The sequence below is a fragment of the Panicum hallii genome, chromosome 5, assembly GCF_002211085.1.
Source record: "Panicum hallii strain FIL2 chromosome 5, PHallii_v3.1, whole genome shotgun sequence".
NCBI classification, from domain to species: domain Eukaryota; kingdom Viridiplantae; phylum Streptophyta; class Magnoliopsida; order Poales; family Poaceae; genus Panicum; species Panicum hallii.
Window position 1 is genome coordinate 59,309,832 of NC_038046.1, and position 24,168 is coordinate 59,333,999.

Genomic DNA, 24,168 nt, shown 5'->3' on the forward strand with positions numbered 1-24,168 from the left:
AAATCGGATCAAGCCCCTGTCTCCACGGCTGTTTTGCCTTCGCTTTCTTCCACCTCACACCAGCGAACCGCCGCCGCCGATTCCTCACCGGAATCCTCCTCAGCCGCACCATCCCGACCTGATTCCTTGAGCCCTAAGCTTCCTCACCTCCTCCCCTTGCTCCCCAACTGGATCTGGTCCAGCCCCGGCCATCCCCCTCGCCGGAATCGCCTCACCCCGAGCCGCCCCTCATCGGCGCCGCCCGATCTCGGCCTCGTCGTCGACAGCACGCACCGCCGCCTCTTCGTCCAATCCAAGTATGGAAATCGCTTCTCCCTTGCCCACTGATGCTCGTGCGCGCGTTAGTTCCCCACGTTCACCGGCCCTTCGCCGGGAACGGCGGCGCGCCGCTACGGCCGCCGTACCTCCCTGTCACTAGCTCCGGTCCCCTGCTAGCCGTCGTGTGTTTCCACCTCCACAACACCCCCTAGGCCTTGTAGGTCCTGCCCCACCGGCCCCTCCCTGCTGGCGACCTCGCCGCCGGCGAGAACACGCCGGGGCCGAGCGGCCTGGCAATGTCAAGACCGGGCAGGGACGTGTCCGTGAGAAGGAGACTTTTTCCAGGGGCCCGAGCGCATAAAACCCAGACCCCCCCTCTAGTGAATCTATTATTTCATGTGTGTGTATTACTGTCTTGCAAAATTCATAGAAAACCACAGAAAAATCCAAAAATAGCAAAATTAGTTTTGTTGGAAACTAGATTTCAAACCCTACAACTTTTGCTAATGAAGTTTAGTTTGAAACAAAATACTTTTACCTCTATTTTAAATCTAAGGTTAAAAGGTGTTTGGTATATAACTTTTACATTTTAATCTTGCTTCTCATGATTTTTGGCATATAAATCCTATGAACTATGTGTGACCTTGTGTTAAAATTTCAAACGTAGCTTTGTTTTATAACTTAACTCCTTTTAAATTTAGGCAATTCAAATTGAAATATTAGCTAAGCATGTTCTATAAACCTAATTAGTCAAGATCTTTTTATCATACTCTAATGTGTTAATATTTAGTGAAAATTAAGTTTCCAAAACTTTATGATCCTTCAAACTTAAAGTTTTGAATTTAAATTTGGAATTCAAATTCAAATTCAAATGTTCTAGTTCCTGTTTGCAATAGATTCAGTTATATCTTCATGACTCCTTTATAAATGGTGATTCAAACCTAAACCCTTTTTATTTCATGAACTCTTGTATGTTGACTTAGTTGAGTTGTAACTTTTGTAATATAAGGTCCTAAATTCAAATCTCGTATTACTTAAATTATTGCATCTCATATAGAATCAACGACGCTCGATGACGGAGATTACGAGTTGGTCTTAGGACAAGACCAAGGGTTTTCGGAAGACCCAACGCAAGTCGTCGAGGAACTAACTGAAGCCCCAAACCAAGGTTCGGAAGTTTCTGACACTCCTGCCCCCAACCCCACTCAAGAAGGCAAGCCCCGGACATATCCCACTACTTTAGTTACACTGCAATCTATGTCTATTTATCTATACTTATGCATTACGTCTAAGAGTTGTAATGAAACCCTAGATGCATAAATCTTAGGAACCAATGTATTGAACCCGAGTCCTTATCGTATTAGACGCTCTGCTAAATAGGGCCCGTAAAAGTTGAGTGATTTCCTGTCACTCGCGCGATATAGGAATTGCATGTTTACTATCCTGCAATCACTATAAGGATGACGGACAGGGTCATGTGCTGTATCATGACCTAAAGTTTTACCCTGTCTGTTTTGTTAAAAGTTGTTAAGGTCGATGTGTGTGGTAGTGGTGGCTAAGCGTCTGAACAGTACTAGCCACATGCCACGAAATATGGTAAAGCGGTAAGCCTAGTAACCAATCGGCCCGGTAAGTGGACATACCTCCCATCACTCGATCTTTATTTTATATTCACACGCACTGACGTGTGGGAGCACGTTCTGCAAGGCAGACAGGAATACGGGTTTTGTAGTCGCGCTACAGACGTGTGTCCTGCACAATTGGTGTGCGTACGGTTCTGCAGTCGCTTGTGTTGGCCTGTCCACGAGTCGGAATGAAAGGAAAACGGTTGCTTCGGAACAAACTTTGGATGTTCCAAGCGTGTGAGTTAGGTTTATCCTTGCAAGGTTGAAATTCGATTCAGAATCGTCCGTCTCTCGCGGAAATTGAGACTGCTTATTCCTTCTGCCACATAGAGTAAGAAGTGTAACAAATGATGGTATAATCTTGATGGATGATAATCTCTACCTTGCTTGCTTAGTGTAGGTGCTAATCTAGAATGGATAATCAACTAGAATATGAAAGCTAAAACTTGAAAGTAGTTCATACTCTTTGTTGCTTTTCAGCTGAAAATAAACCTAGAGCCTTTGAAATACTGTCATTAGTCTAGTTACGGGCTAAAGTATACCCAACCCCGGGTAAGCCTTGCTGAGTATTAGAATACTCAGTCTTGCTAGTACCATTTGCAGGTATAACCTTCGAGAACCCCACGGACAACCCTGCATGGCCAACTTCTGTTCCTTTTGGCTGGTCTGTGGAATGGGATCCGTCCCCGGCTGGCAGTGACCCTTCTGAGTGACACCAGGCCTTGGGCCGAGCATGGTGTCCACCTTTGCGGCGAGAGTAGTCGCACGTTTGTTTTCCTTCCGCTGTGAACATGGACAAGCCGTCTAGCTTGTCAATTTAAACATCGTTTGTATAAATTTTATTTGCAGTTGAACAAGGCTTGTAATAATGTTTACTTTTCTGTAAATTAAAAGTAATGAGTTGTACTGTGGTTGTATACTCGCCTTCGTGCGAGGTAAACCTGCCTCGATCCTGTTGAACCGTGGTTGTATCGGGCGGAGACCCGACAGACCAATGGGTTACACTGTTTGAAGTATGTTGGAGCCCTTGAGAGAGGACTTGCGTATTTGAGCCGGTGTAATTCAGGCGGTTCTGCCACAGAGCGGCCAACAGGCAACTCAACGCCCAAGCGCAGGGTGCAATATACAGCTCCCCAAAACAGGACGTAGGGTATTACGCTACTCTAGCAGCCCGAACCTATCTAAATTTATATCTTGTGTCCTTGCGTTCACCTTCAAGTTCCAGATCCGGCGATACCTCACCAAATAATCACCTACCTTAGGGTATCGCTAGGTAGGCCGACGGTAAAAACACCGACAGATAGAAAGAGAGAACTCCTGACCTCGCCGGTCGGGGTCGTCAGACTCGTCGGTCGGGTCTGCCCATGGAGTCTTCCAGTGACTACCGTCCAAATTCTGCATCGTGGGGTGAGGGTATTGTCTTATCCCTGCGCGTCATGCTCCGTCGGGTCAGAGGTCATGGAGACATCAATAGGTAAGGTACGGCTGTCACGACCCGTCCTTGGCGCCACGCCCGGTCACTCCATTGTGACGAGGGCGTGCCAGCCATATTATGATGACATTACTCCCCGTCCCTTTACGAGGACGGGCAGGTAGAATAGTGGCGGTCTACTGCCACAGCAGAGGGGACCGTGACTTCGTGGAGGGAGTGGTTGGCCATGTACCATAAGTTGACCCGATGCTCTTTCTTATCCTCCGCACGTACTCCTAGGACCTGCTGGTACGCCAGGCCTGGCCTCCCGACCAGTCTGCCAGTCGAGGAGGTGGGCACGTGCAAGACGGAACCCAGTTGGAGTCCTCGGTCGGAGTCTTGTATGCACCCGGCCCTCGATCGTTCCCACGGTTGGGGTCATGGGCCAGACTTGCCCCGACTTGTCGGTCGGGATAATGAGCCTGGGCCGTTCGGATGGAGCTGCCGCCTACGAGGAAGAGCGCTTGTCCAAGCACGGCCTTGGACTGGTCAGCGAAAAGTGGGTCTGCTGGGGACCCCAGGTCTCTGGACCTATCAGAATTGTACTAGCAATCTTGAAACAAATAAAGTTTTCTTTATCTCTCATGCAAACTGAATACTACAAATCTCTCTTTGATCCTGAAGTAGGGAATATCTTCCCCCTGGATCCTGCTCTTTGGGACGCTGAAGAAAAAGTGAATGAGGAGGAGAATTCCCTCCTGACCAAACCATTTTTTGAGGAAGAGATTAAACATGCTCTATTCTTGATGGAGAAACACAAAGCTCCTGGTCCAGACACAATACCTATTGGGTTCTATCAAGCATGCTGGGATGTCATTAAATATGACATTGTTGAATTGTTTGGGGAGTTTCATAAGGGGGAGCTTGCTGTTTGTACGCTAAACTATGGTGTGATTACCCTGCTACCAAAGGGGCAGGATGCGGCCAGAATACAACAGTTTAGACCTATTTGCCTCCTTAACTTTCTTTATAAGTGGATCATCAAAACTCTGACCCTGAGATTGGAGAAGTTGGCTAACAGACTCATTCTTAAAACCCAATTTGCCTTCTTAAAAGGCAGAAACATCATGAATATTGTCCTAGCTCTCCATGAGGTCCTCCATGAAACAAAAGAAAGAAGGAGGTTAGCATAATCCTCAAACTTGACTTTGAGAAAGCCTACGACAAAATAAACTGGAATTTCCTATTTGACTGTCTCAAGTTTTGGGGGTTCCGTGAGACCTGGTGCAAATGGATATGTGATGTGGTGATGTGGTGACTTGGGGCCGGGGGGGGGGGGGGGGGGTGGCATAACGTTGAGGGACCATATTTTGTGAGCCACAAAGGGGTGAGGCAAGGTGATCCCTTATCACCGGTCCTTTTCAACTTTGTGGCTAACTGTCTGGCTAAAATAGTCAGACATGCACAATTAAATGGAATTTTATGATAGATAATCTGATCAATGGAGGGGTTGCCATTCTGCAGTATGCAGATGACACCATCATTTGCCTTAAAGATGATTTTGAGAAGGCTAGAAACATGAAACTGTTATTGTATCTTTATGAGCTGATGTCAGGATTAAAAATCAATTTTGGTAAAAGTGAAGTTATCATGATACATGGTGATGATGATAAACACTTAATGTATGCTGACTTATTCAATTGTCAAACTGGCGCATTTCCACTCAAATACCTTGGGTACCTGTCAACCCTAATAGGTTACATATCAAAAACTGGGCACCCTTGGAGGAAAAAAAATGAAAAAACTCTCCACTTGGAAAGGAAGCTTTTACTTCGTGTGCTCCCCCTTCTCTAGGGTTGCCTGCTGCTGTACACATTACTGGTATTTCCGTTCTGGTAATGGAAATGGGTGTCCTCGTTTAACAAAAAACCTTCCTTTATCGAAAAATTAAATAAATAATGGGCCACGGCCTTGGAGCAACCCAGGCCCGGCCCAAGTCCACAGGCTAGTGGTCGTCTTGTTCCATTCCATCCCATCCAGCCACCTTCCACCCCCCCGGTCGGTCGGTCCAGTCACAACACTCCGCACGCACCCCACCCCCAGACCCTAGCTAGGGTTTCCGCACCCCGATCCAAGCTGCCTCCATGTCCACCGCGGCGGCGCAGGCGCAGGGCGGCGACAAGCCGGCGCTCCGCAAGCCCGTCTTCACCAAGGTCGACCAGCTCAGGCCGGGCACCAACGGCCACACCCTCACCGTCAAGGTCGTCAGCGCCAACCCCGTCCCGGGACGCGCGGCGCGCCCAGGGGCCACCGCCACCGCATCCTCCCGCGCGCCACGCATCGCCGAGTGCCTCGTCGGGGATGAGACCGGCGCCATCGTATTCACAGCACGCAACGACCAAGGTACTTACTTGATTGGCGCCTCTACTGTTTATTTTCTGCTGTAAGGCGAGGCGCGTGGAGGGATAGCTAGATTTCGGGAGCCCCGATCTGATTGATTGCACCAACAACTCACTTGGATGCCGAAGATGAAACGACGGACGGGCCTTATCTCTTTACTTCATGTGTGTGTGTGTGTGTGTGTGTGTGTGTGTGTGTGTGTGTGTGTGTGTGTGTGTTATTTATACCACACCCGGACCTGGTTGCCATTTTGTGCATGGCAACTCCTGGTTGCCGATTATAGGACAAAACATAGGGAATTGGTGCCGACAAAACTTAATCTTATCAATTAATTTTTTCAGTTCCAATGATGGATGGGATAGCTGGTACCAAAATTATGCGCTACTTAGTTCAGATGAGATATTGTTGATCTTCTTTTATGTACAACAGTAGCGTACAATAAGTCATCCGTGTGCTGTATCAGAGGTCAAAACTGCCTATCCACCGTTACACTTTATCCCTATCTTTCTTTTTTGGCCTTTTGCGCACTTTAATTGTTTCAGGTGCTGTATCATTCTGAATAACAGCACACTACTCCTAATTCTGGAAGGATGAAAATGCATATTTTAGCAGTTAATGTTTGCTGTTTTTTCCTTTGTGAATTATTTTGCACCCTTCTTGGGACTAAAAATCTTTGTTATTGTTGTTGAATATGTTTCACCCAATGTGCATGCCATTATTTCTGATCACAGCTCATCATCTATGTTATGTTGAGGGGCACCATATAAATTGCTATTCTTTTTTATTTGGTATTTGTTGCTGCTATCAGCATATCCAGTCTTTCACAATGCTGATTAGTAGTTTCTTTCTTTCCCTCAAAAAAAGAGAGAGTAGTATCTTTCTTGTCCAATTGGATTTTTAGGGGCCTCAAAGCATGTCAAATTAAGAAAATTTAAGAGCCATATGTCACTTGGCCTGTTTGTTATCTGGTAGACAGCCACCCAGTGGCAGCTTGATTTCAAGGTTTGCAAAAATAGTAAAGATGAAAGCACAGTAATAACCGTTTTAATTTACAACTGATCCCTGGGTCCTCTATTTCCATATTCATGCCGTATCTGTGCCAAATAACATTTATTCTTGACTTGTTTGTCTTTTTCTTCAGTTGCATTGCATGGCGTCATGGGAACATTATGATTCATGATTGATTTGACAATGTATGTACTTGCCCTGTGCTTACGATGAACTCACTTGCCTTCTATGCAGTTGATTTGCTGAAGCCCGATGCCACAGTGATCTTGCGCAATGCTAAAATTGACATGTTCAAAGGATCAATGAGGCTTGCAGTTGACAAATGGGGGCGGATTGAGGCCACAGAACCTGCCAGCTTCACAGTGAAGGAGGACAACAACTTGTCGCTAGTAGAGTATGAATTGGTTAATGTGGCTGAGTAATTGGCCAAGCGTTTCTGCCCCTTTTCCGCACCATAAGAAGGAAGTACGATGAATGAACATTATAAAGCCTCTCTAAGCGAGTTTTATTTGTTGCGGTGGTAGTAGATAATTAAAGTGAAGGTTGTATCGCACCTGTTAGAACTTTGGATTGAGTAAGCTGAGTTGACCTTGCATCTACGAGATTGTCTTTCCATTCATCTTGGTACTGCCTGTGTTGCTGCACTCGCTGGAGATGAGTGGCGTCTAGTTTTTTTTTGGGCGATGCTAATCATCAGGTGGCGCACTGTGTCCGTCGGATGATTGAAGATCAGCGGCCCGTTGTCTTGTTCCTCCGGTTCTTCTCTGCTGCATACTGATCTCTCTTTCTTCTCTGGTGTATACAGTTTTTAAGTCTGTTTTGTTACCAAGTGGTTTGGTAGCAATGTTTGGCCAAGAAAGGAAGGCCTACCTTGTGGTTGCCAGTCCTCCGATGTAGTTACCAACCAGACTTGCTAAAAAAAGGCGATGCTTATGTTGGTGTGAGGCTACGGAAACAGAGGCCTGACCTGACGCGTGCATCTCCGGCGAGGGGACATGGCAGCAGACGTCGCCGGCGCCGGCGAACCTTCCAATGACAAGGAGCATGAGAACGCGTCGGTGGAGATACTTTTCGCAGGTGTGGTGCCTCCGCCGTGGTGGAGGCAGGTGACGGTGCGGTCGGTGGTGGCCAGCGTGTTCCTGGGCACCATGTTCAGCTTCATGGCCATGAGGATGGGGATGACCATCGGCCTGGTGCCGTCCTTCAACATGGCGGCGAGCATGGTGAGCTTCTTCGTCCTCAACTCCTGGACACGGCTGCTGGGCCGCTGCGGCGTGCCAACCGCGGCCTTCAACCGCCAGGAGAACGTCGTGGTCCAGACCTGCGTCATCGCCTGCTCCACGCTAGCGTTCTACGGCGGCTTCATGAGCTTTCTGCCGGCCATGTCGGAGACGGTGGCCAAAGCAGCCGGCGGGCCAGGCACAGGCAACAGCGTGCGCACGCTGCCTATGAGCAAGATCATCGCCTTCAGCTTCCTCACCGGCTTCAGCAGCTTGTTCATCACGCTCCCCTTGACCAAGGTTTATGATTTTAATTTTCGTTTTCGTTTCTTCAAGTTGATCAAAGAATGAATGAATCTTGCAAATTGATTAGTATTTGATTTGGTTTGATGGCAGGTCATGATTCTGGACTACAAGTTGCTGTACCCATCCGGTTCAGCGATCGCCGGACTTGTCAACAGCTTCCACACGCCAAAGGGGGCGGCAACAGCAACGTACTGCTTACTACTCCCTTCGTTTCAAATTATGTATCATTTTAGTTTTGCCATGTACGTAGATTTTGCTATATATCTAAACATGCCGCTAAAACTGTTTGATTGGATTTCCAATCCAATTGTAGGTTCAGATTGCTTTGCTGCTAAAACTATACATAATAAGAAAGAAGCTGCCTGCAGAGTGCAGGTGGCTGCTCTGCTGAGGTCTCTGGGTGGCAGCTTCAGCTGGGCAGCCTTCCAGTGGCTGTACACGGGAGGCGACGGCTGCGGCTTCCAAGCCTTCCCTCTATTCGGCCTCGAGGCCTACAAGAAGCGCTTCTACTTCGACTTCTCGCCGAGCCTCGTCGGCATCGGCATCATCTGCCCCTGCATCGTCAACTTCTCGCTGCTCTTCGGCGCCGTCGTCTCGTCGGGGATCCTCTGGCCCATCCTGCAGGCCAAGCAGGGGACATGGTACACCGACCCTGCGCCGTCCAGCCTCAGAGGGCTCAACGGTTACAAGGTGCCCATGGGCGTCTCCTTGGTGCTTGGGGACTGCCTCTTCCAGCTCACCACCGTCAGCATCAGGACAGCACGCAGCTTCCACGGCCGGAGCCAGGGCGGCGGCGACTCCCACCTGCAGGATCCCGCGGCGAGCTTCGACGAGCGGCGCAGGATCCACAACTTCCTGAGCGACCGGATCTCCACCAGCTTCGCGCTCGCCGGCTACGCCATCCTGGCAGCCATCGCCAGCGTCTTCCTCCCCGGCATGTTCCCGCAGGTCAGGTTCTACCACGTCGCCCTGTGCTACGCCGTGTCGCCCCTCATGGCGTTCTGCAGCTCCTACGCGTCCGGCCTCACCGACTGGTCTCTCGGCACCATCTACGGCAAGCTCGCCATCTTCATCTTCGGGGCGTGGGTCGGCGAGGCGTCGGGCGGCACCATCGCCGGCCTCCTCGCCGGCGGCCTCGTCGTGGTCATCATCGGCAACTCCTCGGAGCTCATGCACGACTTCAAGTCGGCCTACCTGACGCTCACCTCGCCGCTGTCCATGTTCGCCAGCCAGGTCATCGGGACCGCGCTCGGCTGCATCATCAACCCGCTCCTCTACCTCGCCTTCCAGAAGATGGCCGGCAAGGAGAACCTGGGAGCACCGGGATCGCCCTACCCGGCGCCCATGGCCATGGCCTACCGCGGCATCGCCAACATAAGCGTCGAGGGGATCAGCTCACTCCCCAAGCACTCCGTCATGCTCTGCATACCTTGCTTCTGCATGGCGCTCCTCGTCGACGGCCTGGCAGCCGCCGCCGCGGCCAACAAATGGAGGATCAACGGCTACATCCCAAACATCATGGCCATGACCATCCCCTTCTTTGTTGGACCAACCTTCACCATAGACATGTGCCTGGGGAGCCTCATACTCATCTTCTGGAGGAGAGCAGACAAGCAATCTGCAAACCTGCTCTCCATCGTGGTGGCGTCTGGTTTGATCTGTGGAGATGGGCTCTGGACGCTGCCATCCTCGCTTCTCGCCATGTTCAAAGTCCAGCCACCTATCTGCATGAAGTTCCTCACCGCCTACCAGAATGAGGAAATGCAGCGGCATTTCGTCCCCAACTTGACAACTTCACAATGAAACAGCAAAGCACCTCTCTCTAGTCTTCAAATTGAGTTGGTTTCCAAGATTATGTTGTCCGACAAGGAAAAAGAATCACAAGTTGAGTTGGTTTCCAAGATAACTCCAAATGGGGAACCAAACCACCCTATGATGATAACTCGCAAGCATTTCAATCACCAGATCACGCTGAACAAACCAAGCCAAATAATTTTTCACAACGAAAAACATAAAAAGTCAGAGAACCATACAAAATTCTTTATTAAGTCATCATCACAGTTCACATACAGGTAAAGTAAAGCGTACTTTTTTTTGTCAACTCATTCTGCAGGGTCACAAAAAGAACTCCAAGCACCACTGATCTCCTGGTTCCTAAAGTGCTGGCATCATACTCCATCGGTTTCAGCTGTTGCACAAATAACCATATCAATTCATCAAAACTGTTTAAAAAAATTCAGGAAAACAAATTCTATATCACTGATAACAGCACGCGAAATGTTTCCAGGTTCTTTGTCTAATGCGGTTTTCCCGGGTAGGAAAGGCTGCGACCCATAAGGTTTGTCTTATTCAGTACTATGATGCAAAGCTAAATACACTCTTGAGTAATAACTCTTTAAGTTATAGAAAACAATTAATGGCCTCTAACATCAAGGGAAAGTGTCTGCTAACTGCTACAAACTATAAAAATGTCCCTTGAAGCATTTTCTTCAAGACTGCTTTAGCACATGATAATTTCTCCAATCAATTTTGCTTCATCTTCCCAGTGAATTTGTAGCATTTCCAAACCAATTTGTTTAATTTTGTCCCAAAGCAAACTTCACAAATGATGTAATCGCATCTTCAAAGCAGACTGCAAGAGTTACACACTGTATAATAACACATCCTCTGGTACTGTAAACTGTCACCATCCTTTCTGCCTTGAGGGCTAATTGGTTCAATATATGAAACCATTTTGTGGAGCAACAACTATTGTCCACCGATGCGTTCTTTGAAATGGTGAAATCAAACTATGGTTTATACCAAAAAATAAGCTGTTTCATGCATAAGCAAAGCAACCTTTAACTCACAAGGCAGAATAGGTAGTCATCAAAGGTTGTCTGTTGCATAACATTCAACGGCATTTAATTTAAACAAACGGTGGAGGCATTATAGTGGTCACCTTTCCCCGGTTGCTCTTCATCTAGTTTCATCAAGCCCTACCGCAAGAAATGAAAAGAAATATAGAAAATGTGTCTCTTTCAATAGACAAACTAGAACCGGGCTGGTGAATGATGCCAGCATGAGATAACGCACATCAACCTAAAAGATGGAAACACGGTTGAGCATCGTGATCTAAGCTTCGAACTGCTAAATACACGGCTTTAGATTTTTGAAGGAACCAGCAAAATTGTTATGCGAACATTTGGACACCAAGGCAATGTCCTCATTTGCACAATCGACTTCAGTCAGGTAATTACATTGCTAGATTGGGCGAAATGCTAGTGTAGTATGTAGTTTCTGAATCCAAGTGCATTTGATGATTGGAGTAGCTGTTTCAGTCTTTACCCTGGGTGAGCCACCCGAGGCCTCGGCCAGGGATGGCGAGCATGGACGTCATCCTCGCACCGGCGGTGGCGCTGTGCAGAGGCAGAAGCGACTCCACGCAGAAGCTCGACTCGACGGGCGACCTGCTCGAAGGCCAATGCCATCACCACCAGTCGACCGTCCACAGCTCCGTTCCATATATCTAGCTTGCTAAGAGTGGCAGAGAAGAGCGGGGGGCGGGGCCGCACCTGAGAAGGCGGGGAGGAGCAGCCAACGCGCGCCGAAGAGGCGGACGCGCCGCAGCCGACGAGGCAGAGGACCTCGCCGGGGCAGCGCGGAGAAGGGAGGCCGACGAGCGGAGCAGCGACCTGGCGGCGGCGGCCATCGTGGTGGCGGGGCGATGGATTGGCAGTGGCAGTCTGGGTTCTTGGGCCGTCCAATACCTACCTGCAGAAAATGCTGGGCTTGCTTAAGATACTGGGCCCGCCGTAAATGATGGTTCGGCTCGGCCCATGTTGTATTTATTGTGAGGCTTTGAGCCGTTGGTTCTTCTCTCTCCCGTTGGTGTGTTTTCCCCTCGGCGGCGGCGGCGGCGGACGAGGGTTTGGAGGACGGTAAGCTTGCAGTGCGCGGCGCAAAACCCTAGCTCCCCGCCCGCTTCTTCTCGCCAGGTGCTCTCCTGCCCCGCTGATCCGCGATGAGGGTGAAGGTGATATCGCGCTCCACCGAGGAGTTCACGCGCGACCGCAGCCAGGACCTGCAGGTAGGCAACTCAGTATACTACCGCACCGTCGCTTTATTATCTAACAAAACTCGTAGCAGCGTAGAATTCGTTCGTTTACCTTTCCACCCTGTGAGATAGTGGCGTAGTCAGCTCGGTTTTATGAATGAATGAAATCTTCCTGTTGAAACGTTTCTCTGGCATCATTTTTTTTTGGTCGTTGTTGGTCCTGTCTAGTGAAAATATTAATGGCAGCAAGTTTTTGAGGGAGCAGTTCGATCCCCTTCTGTGTCAAAATTATGTTCCCTCTATAAGATGCTCCTAGTTTCTCAACCAATTTGACAATTAGGCTGCCCTCTTGCAAATCACACCAAGTTTCTTGAGGAAACAGGTGGCCATCTTCCATTCGCGAATAACAGCAAACTGTAGCAGAGACTTGAAATTTTCCAGCGATATAGATATAGATACTAGATAAGTGTCAAGTTGCTGTTTCAGGATAAGTGCAATATAATTTGAAATCTTCATCATGCACCATCAAATGTAAAAGATGGTGTGCATAATTATGAAATAATAATCTTTTTAGTTTATTGGATGCCTCTTCCAGCACTACTTGAAGTCTTTCAAAAATAACCCAATTGCTTGTTAATCATTTAGGCGTTGAAATTTTACTTTCCTCCACCACTGACCCACCACTGATGTTCCCAACTGCACTTGCTGCTCTCAACAGAAAGTATTCCGCAACTATGATCCAGGGCTTCGTAGTCAAGAGAAAGCCGTTGAGTACACTCGGGCACTTAATGCTGCAAAGTTAGAGAAGGTACGTCTCTTTTTCCTTCCCTTGAATTCATGTGTTGTTTTGTTGCTTTTTTGTTGTAAGTGAGAAATTTTCTGCCCTTGTTCTGCAGATATTTGCTAAGCCATTTATTGGAGCTATGGATGGGCATATTGATGCGGTATCATGCATGGCCAAGAACCCCAATCATTTGAAAGCAATATTTTCTGGTTCAATGGATGGAGGTAGTTACCTACTTCACGAGTAGCTTTTATCTTTTGACTGGCGTTTGTATGCAATTTGAAAACAAATGCTGCATGATTGTTGTAGCCATTGTATGCAATTTTGCCACCTGATCTTTTTTATTCAACCACTCCTTAATTGTTGAACATAGTTCATTGTCTTCATTATTTTGCATACTTGACATGAAAAATCAGAATCATGCTATACCTTTATCTATCAATCAACTTGAAGGTTGAATAATACATGGTAAAATCTAATCTTTCTGTTTTCTTGGTAGATATTCGCCTTTGGGACATTGCTGCGAGGTACTGTTGCTGTAATCTACTTTTCTTAGGATTACCTTTTTTGTTTAACATTTGATATCCGTTTTGTCAATTAGTTCCTTGATTTAAATGAAAGTATTTTTTAATACTTTTACAACAACAACAGGAAGACAGTTTGCCAGTTCCCTGGACACCAAGGTGCCGTAAGAGGTCTAACAACATCTACGGATGGTGATCTTCTTGTATCATGCGGCGTGGACTGCACGTAAGTTAACTGTGTATATCACTTTCTATGTCTCTTAGATAGAAGTGTTCTAGTGTCCATGGGGTTCAGGTAGCAGCAACACATCTTATGAACTTGCATACAGCTGAGTAGAACTTACTCTAGGCATGGTTGGTGGGTTTGGGATAATAAAGCTAAAGGTGTAGTTTAGAGCGTCACCTGATAGCCTATGTATCGAGTAGTTCTGTATATTTGCCTAAGAACCATTTGTACTAAGAAGCTTAGGCTGCCTGCCCATGGCATGTTGGTTTACAGATTATGCATGTGCTGTCTAAACCCAAATTAATTTTAAGAAACTAATCACTATAGTGTTTCCAGGAGTAGAGTGTGGCAACTTCATTATTTCTGCTTTCTGCTTTATTTCCATACACTTACACTCCTTGGTTGCAGTGTTCGACTCTGGAAAGTTCCTATGCTTAAAATGGTGGACACTAGTGACCATACTGGAGATACTTCCCAGGCATGCACTTGATAGACAGTTTTTTTTTATTTACTCTAATTCTGTTTCTCACTTGTTCAATTCACCAATTTGGTTTGCAGCCATCAGCAGTCTACACCTGGAAGCATGCATTCTGGTAAGAGCATCATATTTTGTCATACCTTAGCACCCTCTCATTTTTACAAAAATTGTAATAATAATCTTTGTGCTCAATTCTTTTAGGGGTGCTGACCACCAGTGGGACGGTAATCTTTTTGCTACTGTTGGTGCTCAAGTTGATATATGGGATCCTAACAGGTATAATCTTAATGATTCATTTCTAGAAATTTCATCTTTGTTTCAATGTGTTACAAGCAACAATGCTCATTTCATTTGCATAGGTCGGAGCCAGTAAATAGCTTTGAATGGGGTAAAGATACAGTTCTTTCCGTGCGCTTTGATCCTGGAGACTGTAATATTTTGATTACATCGGCCAGGTAAATTTGCTACTCTATCTGCAAATTTTGATATGTTTCAAATTGTTTTGCTATGGTTTTATGAAACCCACGGAAGCATGCAATAACTTGAATGAACTGAATGTGTATTTTGCTGTTTCTTTTTGTGCTCAGTAACCTTAATACCATTTCTTGTTGTCAATTTGTGGAGGACCTTGTGAGAAAATAAAATCTCAGTTCCATATCAATCTTAATTTCTGAGGTCAATCACGCTGATTAACATGACCACATCTCACAAATCTGTACTGGTATCAACAAGAGGATTAGATATCTTTGCTTGTTGGGAAGAGGAAGACCTTCCACAATAGCCCATTTATGGTTGGGGTAGTTTCACTATATGAGTTCTAAACTGTCTTCACACTGGTAGTTTCCACAATAGCCCATTTATGGTTGGGGTAGTTTCACTATATGAGTTCCAAACTGTCTCCACACTGGTAGTTACCTCGCTGTCAAGGAGCAAATTGTTGGCTTGGCTGTGGTCACTATAAATCACTTGACAATATTTTGATGTCAATATAGTCCTGGAGATCAGGACATATGTAACATCTTAATGAAGAGAACACTAGGGATCTGTGTTTGAGATCGCTAACTCTTGTTGTATCATTTTTTCCAGTGATCGGAGTCTAACACTTTATGACCTGCGCATGTCATCTCCAGCTAGAAAGCTAATAATGAAGGTTGGTTGAATCTCACTTTTCAAATCTTGACAAATATACATTTCTTCTAGCCTCTATTTTCCTACCTACTGAATTGTGTACAACCTTATGTATGCTTTGCTTATGCAGACAAGGTGCAATTCAGTATGCTGGAACCCTAGGGAGCCCATGAACTTCACTGCTGTAAGATTTACATTTTATTTTTTAATTTGTTTGAACTGTTGCATACTCTAAAATATTTGCCAAGTCTGGCACTCCAGCATTTAGGGTACTGAAGTCGTCAAGTTTTTTGTTGCTAGGCAAATGAAGACACAAACTGCTATTCCTTTGATGCTAGAAGGCTAGATGAAGCCAAAATTGTTCACAAAGGCCATGTTTCAGCAGTGTAAGTGTATTTTTTTTTGCAAAATTATCTTCTGTGCTATTTTTTAAGTGGATGTGGCTGTGAAGATTTGCTATCCTGACTAGCATATATCTCTTATCAATATGAAGAGCATATGAATATTGTGGAAAGATAGAAGAACCTATGAATATTGCGCTGGTTGGCATGTATCTCTTATCAATTTGAGGAACATTGGAGTAAATCGAATGGTACATAGAAAAAAGCAAACTGGATTTTGCACTCAATTCTGTGCTGGGGTTGCTACTTTGTCTTGCAATTGATCATTCATGTCTTGATTAACCTTTTAAAGATGCAGACGTTGCATTAGCTCCTCATAAGCACAAAAGATATCATTTCATGTAGTTGATCTGTACTTGTCACGTTGGTAGCATGGATCTTTAGTTTCTTCTTTTATTTTGCTGGGTCATCTTACATGAATTTGGATTTTCAGGATGGATATCGACTACTCACCAACTGGGCGTGAATTTGTTACTGGTTCCTATGATCGAACAGTATGTTAACTCCTAAAGATCTTACAATGAGTTCACACTCTTGAGTATGTATTTGTGATTTCTATTCGGTGGCATGTATATAATGCTTTTGCAGGTAAGGATTTTTAGTTATCTTGGTGATCATAGCAGAGAGATTTACCACACCAAGAGGATGCAAAGGTTCTTCATTACTACATTATTTTGGCAGTCCCTGTTTTTTCCTCTTTAGCTACTGTTGGTGCCCTCATTTTTAGACCAAAGTTCGGACTGGTACTTTATGCTTAACTTGCAGCCTCTACCTTTTCTTTTCTTTGAGACCTATTACCGCCTCTTTACATATTGCCCTCGAAATCTCTATGATCTGAGTGGATTGGTTGGGATGTTTGTGTGTTGATATAGGTTTCCAGATGGGGCATGGGGGGCATACTTGAACTGAATTTTGTTTTTCTATATAGTTTCAGATTTCAGAAAGTAGTTCACTACCAATGAGTTCATTATATTTCCATTCTATGCATCTTTTTCTGAAAGATATCTCCTGCTACTTTGAAGGGTATTTTGTGTGAAGTACACCTACGACGGGACATATCTAGTCTCTGGCAGTGATGATACAAATCTTCGGCTGTGGAAATCCAAAGCTTCGGAACAACTTGGAGTTGTAAGTTTTTTAATGGCACTCGCTGCTTGCAAGTTGGTGTTGTGTTTGGGCATGTTTGTTGCCTGCTGTTGTTCAGGGGCCTTGCTGATTTCAGCTGGTAGCCTTTTTTTGTTTTGGCAAGTTCACGAGGCATCTGGCCTCTTGTTTCTGTTATTGGGTTATGGATACCTATATATGTTTGCACTAGTTACCATTGATGCTATATGGTTTCTTTGTTAGTTTATGGGCAAAAAAGACCATCAGCTGCGCAGGGTCTCTAAGGGAGAGTTTATTAATGTTTCGCCTGACGAGTCTTGTATGTGATCGTGAACAAATGTCTTGTCTTTTGCAGCTTCTTCCACGGGAGCGCAAAAAGCAAGAATACCTGGATGCTGTGAAGGAGCGGTATAAGCACCTCCCAGAAGTGAAGCGGATTGTGCGGTAAGCTACTACTTCCTTCTTTTTGGCGTGCATGTGGGAATCGCACTTGATGGAACATATACAATTTTCTGTTTAATTTTGAGCAAGTAGTGTAGTTGATGAGCAGAGTCTTGTGTGTGTTACCATTTGAGTTTGCTGAAAAGTTGCATCATTGACTTGTTATTGCAGGCATAGACACCTACCGAAGCCAATCTACAAGGCAGCCAACCTGCGGCGTACGATGATTGAAGCCGAGAACCGGAAAGAGGAGAGGAGGCGAAAGCACAGCGCTCCAGGGAGCATGCCCGTGCAGCCCTTCCGGAAGCGAAGGATCATCAAAGAAGTCGAGTAGGCGTAGGGTTTGCAGGGCCTCCAAACGTCTAGTTATAATCGTGGAGATTGCTGCTGTGGTGTACGTTGAGAATGCATCCGCGTTGAGAGTTGGGACCGCTAGCTGAAGTTTTGCATTGTTGTTCACGTATATGGCGTAGGCACATTGTTTTGGAATTCCAAAACCTTAATTTCTACGGAGCGAGCAGTTTTATAAGGAATTCGCGATCGACTTGCAGGGTTGGTATGGTGCATGGGAGGCTGTCTATTTGAAGAATGTACTGGTACAACAAGGATGATGGTGACGCCTGATGGCTGGCTGAAACAGATGGAGGCATGGAGCTGGTCTGAAAGTCGTGGCGGCACGCATGTTAAGTCATCATCTAATTGTCTGTCCAAGCATGCATTATTCCATGTCATGAGCACAATCCATTCCGACGGTACGGTTATTCACATCATCAAATGATCCGTGTACGTACATGCGCACATCTGCGTAGTAAGTTGCATTGGGTCCCGTCTCTTGTACTTGCACACCCTGCATTATTATTTATTACGCACACAACACACGCAACGCAAGAAACCTTGGTTCTGCCTAGCTAGCTACATACTCTTAATAAGCTCTTAGTTGCATGAGATGGGTCCGATCGATCAGCCGCTGGATGGTGGGACCTTTGGTATGCCTTGCTTGTGCAGCTCCGACATGACGCTGTCCATGGAGGGCGGCTTCAGCCCCAGCGGCAGCGGCAGCCATGGCTTCACTAAAACATCTCCAATGGCTGCGTCGATGCTCTCCTTCGACTGCACCACCGTACATACGTTATTAATTTGCTTATAGATGAGAGAAATAATAGTGCACAAATGCAGCACATGTACATACATACATACATACATACATACATACATACATACCGGGTGCGCGTCGAGCTGAAGCTGCAAGTCGGCGAGCTTGGTGCTCGTCGTCGGCGGCGGCGGCGGAGGGACCATGCAGGTGGGTCTGTACATGGTGGCCGGGTGCGGCACCGGGAACCTCGGCAGCTGCTGCACCATGGCAGGCGTCGTCACCGCTGCTGCTGCGTGACGTGGGGCCCACTTCCTGGCCGCCTGCAGATGGATCGATCGATCCGGCAAGCAGGAGCACAACGGTATGTAAATCATCATCAACCAGTTACTGCTTACTGTACAATGCAACGGAAGCTGCCAAATATATACTACTCCTGCTTCGTAAAAAGAAAAGCGAGCGAGCGAGTCACATGCAGGCATGCTACTCGATCGGCAAGCAAGGCAGGGGACGCAGAGAGAGAGAGAGAGAGCATGCACGCACGCACATTGTACTGATGCTGGTGCCAGCACGCCGGGTCCACCGGCGCCCACGGCCGGGGCGGCGCAAGGTGCCGCGGCCACACGGGCAGCATCGTCGGAGGCGCGGCCGCTGCCTCAACGCCGGCGGTGGGCGGGTGGCCCCACACGTGCAGCGGCCGGCAGAAGGGCGGAGGCGGCTGCGCCATCGAGGGCGGCGGGAACCCGATGGTCGGCACCACCCACGGGCCTCCTGCCGCCGCTGCGTCCAGCTTCCTCGCCGGAGCTGGCGCGTACATGTGGTGGCGCTTCTGCGCCCAGGTCGCGGCCTCCGCCTCCCGCGCCATCAGGTGCTTCCTGTGCGACCGGTACTTCTGCAAATTATATATATAATTACTGATCCATCAGCTCGATCGATCGCTTAACAGCATGTTAAACTAAGTATAACAAAAGTTTATTTGGTGCCCGATGGTCTATCTATCTGTCTATCTAATCGGGGAGGTGACCGAGCTAGGGCATGCGGTGGGAGATAGGGGGGACCCTGCCGGGCCGGGCTTGAGCTGAGCTGAGGGACAGGACAGGCACAGCATGCATGCTGGCTCCAGGGGTCGGAGCTGGTAGCGCCTGTACTGTAGGTACCGCTAGCTAGCTCTCGATCGGCTTGCATTGTTGGCGTCTCCTCCTTGCACGCTTTGAGCAAAGGAATAATGTATATATCATAGAGATGCAGCAGCTAGTCCAATCCACAATAGTAATTCACATGCAGCCTGCAATCTATCATTTGCAATGCTGACTGCAGCTAGCAGTGACCATGCCATGCTTTGCTTTGAGTACATACTGCTTGCTGCTGCTGAAAATAATGCATGCCTTCCTGCCAGTGCCAGTGCCAGTCCACCGTGTTTCAAGTCAAATACATGTACGTGCTTTCTTTCACTTTTACCAGCCAATGCATGCAGGTACTGCCTCGATCCCTAGCTTTGGCAGATAGCCAGAGCCTGGCCTGGTAAAAGATGGACGACTCACATGATCTATAGTATGTAGTCTGGCCGGCCTCAATAACAAGAAGTTTTTTTACAAAAGAACAAACAAACCAGAAGTTTCACATGATGGGTATGTGCAGCAATGTACTGCTGCACGGGTACTACTATCACTGGCATATATGGACACTGTATGCCCCAGCATATTATTTGTGCTAATTACACGCGTAAGACACAAGTATCAGCTCCCCTGAGAATTGAAGCTGAGGAGTACGTGTGCATCCTTGCTCTTTTTTTTTTTGATCGAGAGGGGCCGGGGTGTACGTCATCACGCAGTACGTACCTGGAGGTGGCTGGCAATGTTGTGTCGTGTGAGGCACTCGATCCCCATGATCTCCAGGATCCGGGACGGCACGGCCTTGTCGATGCCAAGCTGCTCCACCGCCTGCACGAACCGCCGGTGCAACTCCGGCGTCCAGTCCACCTGTAACAACATATATAATAACATTGTATTGTATTTTATTAGCACAAATCATCATCACGCATGCAGTTAATTATTATAAGAAACTAAAACACTAAGATGCATATCTTCAATTGTTTTTTTCTGATGAAACTAACCACACATGCATTGTACTAGCTTGTACATAATTAAAAGGGAAGAAAAGGAAAGGGTAAAATAATCTAGCTATACATATTTTTAAAGCATATAAGGTTTGGACTAGCTCTCCGACCACGTCTCCATCACGTAGATCCTACACATTAGCGTATTCAACGCACGTAAAACAGAAGAAGGCAAGCAATCGTCGTTGACGATGAGCATCTATCTGTTATGTAAATAATAAAGTGGTATATATAGATTGTATGTATCCTTATATTACTGCATATGGTAGCCAAGACAAGATGGACTGTACGACCTATGTGTGCTGGGGAAAAGGGCGAATGAAAGGCACGGCAGCAGCAGCTACTGTTTGTTGGCTGGTACATGCTGCATATGCAACCAGGAGGCAGCTGCAGCTAGCTAGCAATGGTTGGCTTGCATTGCGTGGGAGATCCCGTGACACCACACACACATACACACACACCCCTCTGCGGCGGCGATCCGATAGATCCCTGCTGCTGCTAAAAAAGATTAGATCTACCCGTCCGACCAGCCGGAAAAGGGATCGCCGGCCGGCCTCGATCTACACGGGGATTCCACGGCCCTATTCATTGTTGCATGCGAGCCCCGAACTCGCAACACTTGACACTTGCATTGGGTGTCCATGCCTACTACATACATGCAACAAACAATGCAAGAAGAGCAGCAGCTAGATGAGGCCGAGCCATCGAGCCGATGCATGGCTGCTCGTTGACGCTTGCCTCTGCGAGTAGTCTGCAGCAGGCCGCACGGACTTACTTGCAGCCACATCGATCGAGCTAGGCTTCAGCTTCAATGGACCGGAGATAGTAGATGGCCGGATTGTAGCTGCTGGCTAGCTCAGCAGCAGCGAGCTCCGATCCGCATGTCATGTCTGTAGCAGAGCAGCAGCTAGCGCTCACGACTTTTGCTTGTGCTGTGCTTGTGCACTGCATGCGTCAGATCTGAATGACCGGCGGCCAATATTATATATCCGCGCCTCATGTCAAGATTTAATCTTGTTCTTCTTCTGTATATTATATTAATTGCAAGAGCATGCAGCTTGATATAGCAGTGGTGTATATACATACTATATGGCCATCTGCTGCAAACATGCATCTATAGCTAGGGCAAGGTGCGTGTGCTAGCTAATCATCTAATCATTATTATTAGTTATTAGTACCTTCACCTTCCGCTTGCCGTTGGAAGAGTTCTTGTCCGCCGCCGCCTTCTTCTTGCCGTGGCCCCCCGCCGACGCCGACGACTTGGTATCCGACCCGGCGCCGGCAGAATCCTCCTCCGTCGCCACCGCGCTCGAGCCCTCAGCACCCACCACGTTCTTCCTCATCGTCGTCGTCACACCTGATGCGGCTAATTTCTCGTCTTTCTCCAACAACACCCGCTTGTTCTCGTCTGCTAATAATTTCTTCTCTTCTTCTACTGTCGTCGTCGTCGTCTTCAGTAGTACTGCTTCTTCTGCTTGTCGTCCTTGCTTCATCAGGTCGTCCGGCGGCTTGGCCTCCGCGCGACAGCCGTCTGCCGCCGTCGGGCTCGTCTCCGGGGAGGAGAACTCGGCGAGGAGCTCCTCCGTCGGGTCCACCTCGAGGTCGGGGAGGATGTCCCCGTCGGCGTCGAAGAAGGGCACGTCGCAGCAGCTGAAGTCGATGTAGTCCAGCAGGTTCTCGTCGACCATGAAGTCGTCGCAGTCGCCGCCGGACGTCGGGAACACGACATGGTCGCCGACGAACCCGCGCTGATGATGATCCGCCTTGCTAGGGCTCCGCAGGCTCGACACCTCAAGCATCGATATATAGATGATCCACCTGCTGCAGGCAGCTGCTGCCTAGATAGATAGATAGCTAGCTAGTCGATCTAGCTAGCTAGTAATAACAGCTGCTTTAATTTAGAGGCCCGGCCTCCAGCGAGCGAGCGAGCGAGCGAGCGAGTACAGATCTATCCAACAATCAATCAGCTAGCTGTATATATAAAGATGGTAGTAATCGCTGGCAAGAACATAATCAAGAGAAAGAAGAGGACCGATCACAAGTGCCAAGCAAGCTGATGAGATCTCTGCTGGCTAATGGATAGAGAGAGCAGGCAGCTAGCAGCTGGAAGAAGAGAGGGGAAAGAGCAACAAGGGAAGGGATGAGAACGAGCAATGGACTGGCTACAAGACTAGTTTGGTGGTGATTTTGGAGTATTAGGGCCAGGACAGGAGGACGCATGTCCACCACAAATAACTCTCTCTCTCTCTCTCTCTCTCTCTCTCTCTCTCTCTCTCTCTCTCTCTCTCTCCGTGCATACATTATTGTACACCGTACCGGCCACCGACTGGCAGACGCTGCTGCTTGTTAGCGGCTAGCGGCGTTTCTCTCTCTCTACCGTATCTCAGTGCCTGCCGCCCGGCAAAATTTGACCATATGTACCAGCAACTTGCCCAAGCAAATTGTGTCCTTTTCGATTATTATTTATTATGCAATATACAAATAATTGCACATGAATAATAAAGTATTTAGTTTGGAAATGTGAAATTCCTGTAGCTGACCATCATACCATGCATCTTCACTTGTCTCTAAAAAGTAACCGTACCTAATAATATCATAACTTGATCTAGTCCAAATATATATAGCGCTACACTTCCATAGTGTGTGTATATATATATCCTGCATAGTTCATTTTCAAAAACACTTGCTGGTATGGTCAAAAATCGATTTATTTAGCATAGTTAAACTACACACTATAAAATAAAATGAATTGAAGGAGTGAGACACTGATTGTCCTAGTATCATATTGTAGCCGCGCCTGTATTGAAGTCCTTATATATGCATGTGATCGGAGGAAACATCATTGTAACACTCTCGATTGCTTATTAGAATATCAATAATCTCATATGAATACCATTTTCTAATCTAAAACCGAAACCAAAGAAACATAGCACGTGGTGATAGGGCAGCAGCACCTAGTCAGAGGCACGTACAGCTGGGCCCATGCATTGCATTGCTTATCCATGATATGATGCGTGTGTACGTGCACGAGATGTTGGAAATCCGTCTCCCACCGAGTGGTATCTCGGGCACAGCCGAGTAGTTTGCCTGAGCTGGGAGGAGATGAACACACACTTTTGAGTTTGTTTGCACTAGAGCTCCAACTGGATGCCTGTTGCTGCTGAGAGTTTTGATTTAAATAGATATCTTAAGGGGACATGGTACAATAAAGTAGCGCCGGGCACAAGACAGGGTGCAAGTTACAAGGAGAGTAGACCTTGGTCCACGGGCTGCGCGCAGGCAGAAATGGTAATGTGGCCGCCGCAATCTACAACTAGTGTGACTTAGCCTAGATGCTGCCTATACACAAAGGTTAATGCCCCAACAATTCTCCCCCTAAGTCTTGTGTGCCTTGCTCGAGGGAACTTGGATCATCTCGATCCTGGATCACAGCTCCTGAAACTTCACTCGTCCGAGTGCCTTCGTCAGAATGTCAGCGAGCTGATCCTTACTGTTGATGTAGTCGGCATCGATGAATCCCTTCTCAATGCAGTCTCGAATGAAGTGGTACCTCAACTCAATATGCTTGCTTCGCTCATGGAAGCCGGGATTCTTGCTCAGCACCAGTGCCGA

The 24,168-nt window shown here is 47.2% G+C and overlaps 5 protein-coding genes across 8 annotated transcripts; 3 read left to right on the top strand and 2 right to left on the bottom strand.

Moving 5' to 3' along the window:
* The first annotated feature begins 5,340 nt into the window (after nucleotides 1-5,340).
* On the top strand, nucleotides 5,341-7,301 carry LOC112895254 (uncharacterized protein At4g28440-like). The gene is made up of 2 exons (XM_025963198.1): nucleotides 5,341-5,697; nucleotides 6,937-7,301. The coding sequence occupies exons 1-2, from the start codon at nucleotides 5,439-5,441 to the stop codon at nucleotides 7,122-7,124; spliced, it is 447 nt and encodes a 148-aa protein (XP_025818983.1). The 5' UTR covers nucleotides 5,341-5,438; the 3' UTR covers nucleotides 7,125-7,301.
* Nucleotides 7,302-7,455: 154 nt separating this feature from the next.
* Nucleotides 7,456-10,078, top strand: LOC112895251 (probable metal-nicotianamine transporter YSL1). Its single transcript, XM_025963192.1, has 3 exons — nucleotides 7,456-8,222; nucleotides 8,319-8,416; nucleotides 8,597-10,078. Exons 1-3 carry the CDS (start codon nucleotides 7,698-7,700, stop codon nucleotides 10,029-10,031), a joined length of 2,058 nt encoding a protein of 685 aa, XP_025818977.1. The 5' UTR covers nucleotides 7,456-7,697; the 3' UTR covers nucleotides 10,032-10,078.
* Nucleotides 10,079-10,240: 162 nt separating this feature from the next.
* LOC112895255 (protein NUCLEAR FUSION DEFECTIVE 6, chloroplastic/mitochondrial-like) lies at nucleotides 10,241-11,937 on the bottom strand. Its single transcript, XM_025963199.1, has 3 exons — nucleotides 11,783-11,937; nucleotides 11,556-11,677; nucleotides 10,241-10,416 (listed from the first exon to the last, which is right to left on the bottom strand). The coding sequence occupies exons 1-3, from the start codon at nucleotides 11,917-11,919 to the stop codon at nucleotides 10,397-10,399; spliced, it is 279 nt and encodes a 92-aa protein (XP_025818984.1). The 5' UTR covers nucleotides 11,920-11,937; the 3' UTR covers nucleotides 10,241-10,396.
* On the top strand, nucleotides 11,768-17,883 carry LOC112895253 (DDB1- and CUL4-associated factor 13). Its single transcript, XM_025963197.1, has 17 exons — nucleotides 11,768-12,297; nucleotides 12,983-13,072; nucleotides 13,161-13,272; nucleotides 13,548-13,575; nucleotides 13,700-13,798; nucleotides 14,207-14,276; nucleotides 14,357-14,391; nucleotides 14,478-14,552; nucleotides 14,636-14,731; nucleotides 15,363-15,426; nucleotides 15,535-15,588; nucleotides 15,705-15,790; nucleotides 16,239-16,299; nucleotides 16,394-16,458; nucleotides 16,828-16,933; nucleotides 17,265-17,353; nucleotides 17,522-17,883. Exons 1-17 carry the CDS (start codon nucleotides 12,232-12,234, stop codon nucleotides 17,682-17,684), a joined length of 1,359 nt encoding a protein of 452 aa, XP_025818982.1. The 5' UTR covers nucleotides 11,768-12,231; the 3' UTR covers nucleotides 17,685-17,883.
* A 185-nt stretch (nucleotides 17,884-18,068) lies between these two features.
* On the bottom strand, nucleotides 18,069-22,748 carry LOC112895252 (probable transcription factor GLK2). Of its 4 annotated transcripts, none has more exons than XM_025963194.1 (5): nucleotides 21,741-22,748; nucleotides 20,279-20,419; nucleotides 18,988-19,332; nucleotides 18,568-18,763; nucleotides 18,069-18,460 (listed from the first exon to the last, which is right to left on the bottom strand). In XM_025963194.1, the coding sequence occupies exons 1-5, from the start codon at nucleotides 22,353-22,355 to the stop codon at nucleotides 18,273-18,275; spliced, it is 1,485 nt and encodes a 494-aa protein (XP_025818979.1). In that variant the 5' UTR covers nucleotides 22,356-22,748; the 3' UTR covers nucleotides 18,069-18,272. The 4 variants fall into 4 exon arrangements, with proteins under 4 accessions (XP_025818979.1, XP_025818978.1, XP_025818980.1 ...); XM_025963193.1 differs by having other exon boundaries at nucleotides 21,735-22,745; XM_025963195.1 differs by having other exon boundaries at nucleotides 18,572-18,763; nucleotides 21,735-22,743.
* Nucleotides 22,749-24,168: the final 1,420 nt, after the last annotated feature.

What these genes read in the sequence shown, in the direction of transcription:
- LOC112895254 (XM_025963198.1), top strand. Translation starts at nt 5,439, where the DNA reads ATGTCCACCGCGGCGGCGCAGGCGCAGGGCGGCGACAAGCCGGCGCTC. An exon ending in CACAGCACGCAACGACCAAG is followed by an intron (nt 5,698 to 6,936) that starts GTACTTACTTGA and finishes CCTTCTATGCAG; the next exon opens with TTGATTTGCTGAAGCCCGAT.
- LOC112895251 (XM_025963192.1), top strand. Translation starts at nt 7,698, where the DNA reads ATGGCAGCAGACGTCGCCGGCGCCGGCGAACCTTCCAATGACAAGGAG. An exon ending in TCACGCTCCCCTTGACCAAG is followed by an intron (nt 8,223 to 8,318) that starts GTTTATGATTTT and finishes GTTTGATGGCAG; the next exon opens with GTCATGATTCTGGACTACAA. An exon ending in AAGGGGGCGGCAACAGCAAC is followed by an intron (nt 8,417 to 8,596) that starts GTACTGCTTACT and finishes AGCTGCCTGCAG; the next exon opens with AGTGCAGGTGGCTGCTCTGC.
- LOC112895255 (XM_025963199.1), bottom strand. Translation starts at nt 11,919, where the DNA reads ATGGCCGCCGCCGCCAGGTCGCTGCTCCGCTCGTCGGCCTCCCTTCTC. An exon ending in GCTCCTCCCCGCCTTCTCAG is followed by an intron (nt 11,678 to 11,782) that starts GTGCGGCCCCGC and finishes GCCTTCGAGCAG; the next exon opens with GTCGCCCGTCGAGTCGAGCT. An exon ending in CCTCGGGTGGCTCACCCAGG is followed by an intron (nt 10,417 to 11,555) that starts GTAAAGACTGAA and finishes TTTGTGCAACAG; the next exon opens with CTGAAACCGATGGAGTATGA.
- LOC112895253 (XM_025963197.1), top strand. Translation starts at nt 12,232, where the DNA reads ATGAGGGTGAAGGTGATATCGCGCTCCACCGAGGAGTTCACGCGCGAC. An exon ending in TTCTGGTTCAATGGATGGAG is followed by an intron (nt 13,273 to 13,547) that starts GTAGTTACCTAC and finishes TTTTCTTGGTAG; the next exon opens with ATATTCGCCTTTGGGACATT. An exon ending in CACACCAAGAGGATGCAAAG is followed by an intron (nt 16,459 to 16,827) that starts GTTCTTCATTAC and finishes GCTACTTTGAAG; the next exon opens with GGTATTTTGTGTGAAGTACA.
- LOC112895252 (XM_025963193.1), bottom strand. Translation starts at nt 22,355, where the DNA reads ATGCTTGAGGTGTCGAGCCTGCGGAGCCCTAGCAAGGCGGATCATCAT. An exon ending in ACGGCAAGCGGAAGGTGAAG is followed by an intron (nt 20,420 to 21,734) that starts GTACTAATAACT and finishes ATGTTGTTACAG; the next exon opens with GTGGACTGGACGCCGGAGTT. An exon ending in GCTCGACGCGCACCCGGTAT is followed by an intron (nt 18,461 to 18,567) that starts GTATGTATGTAT and finishes ACGGTGGTGCAG; the next exon opens with TCGAAGGAGAGCATCGACGC.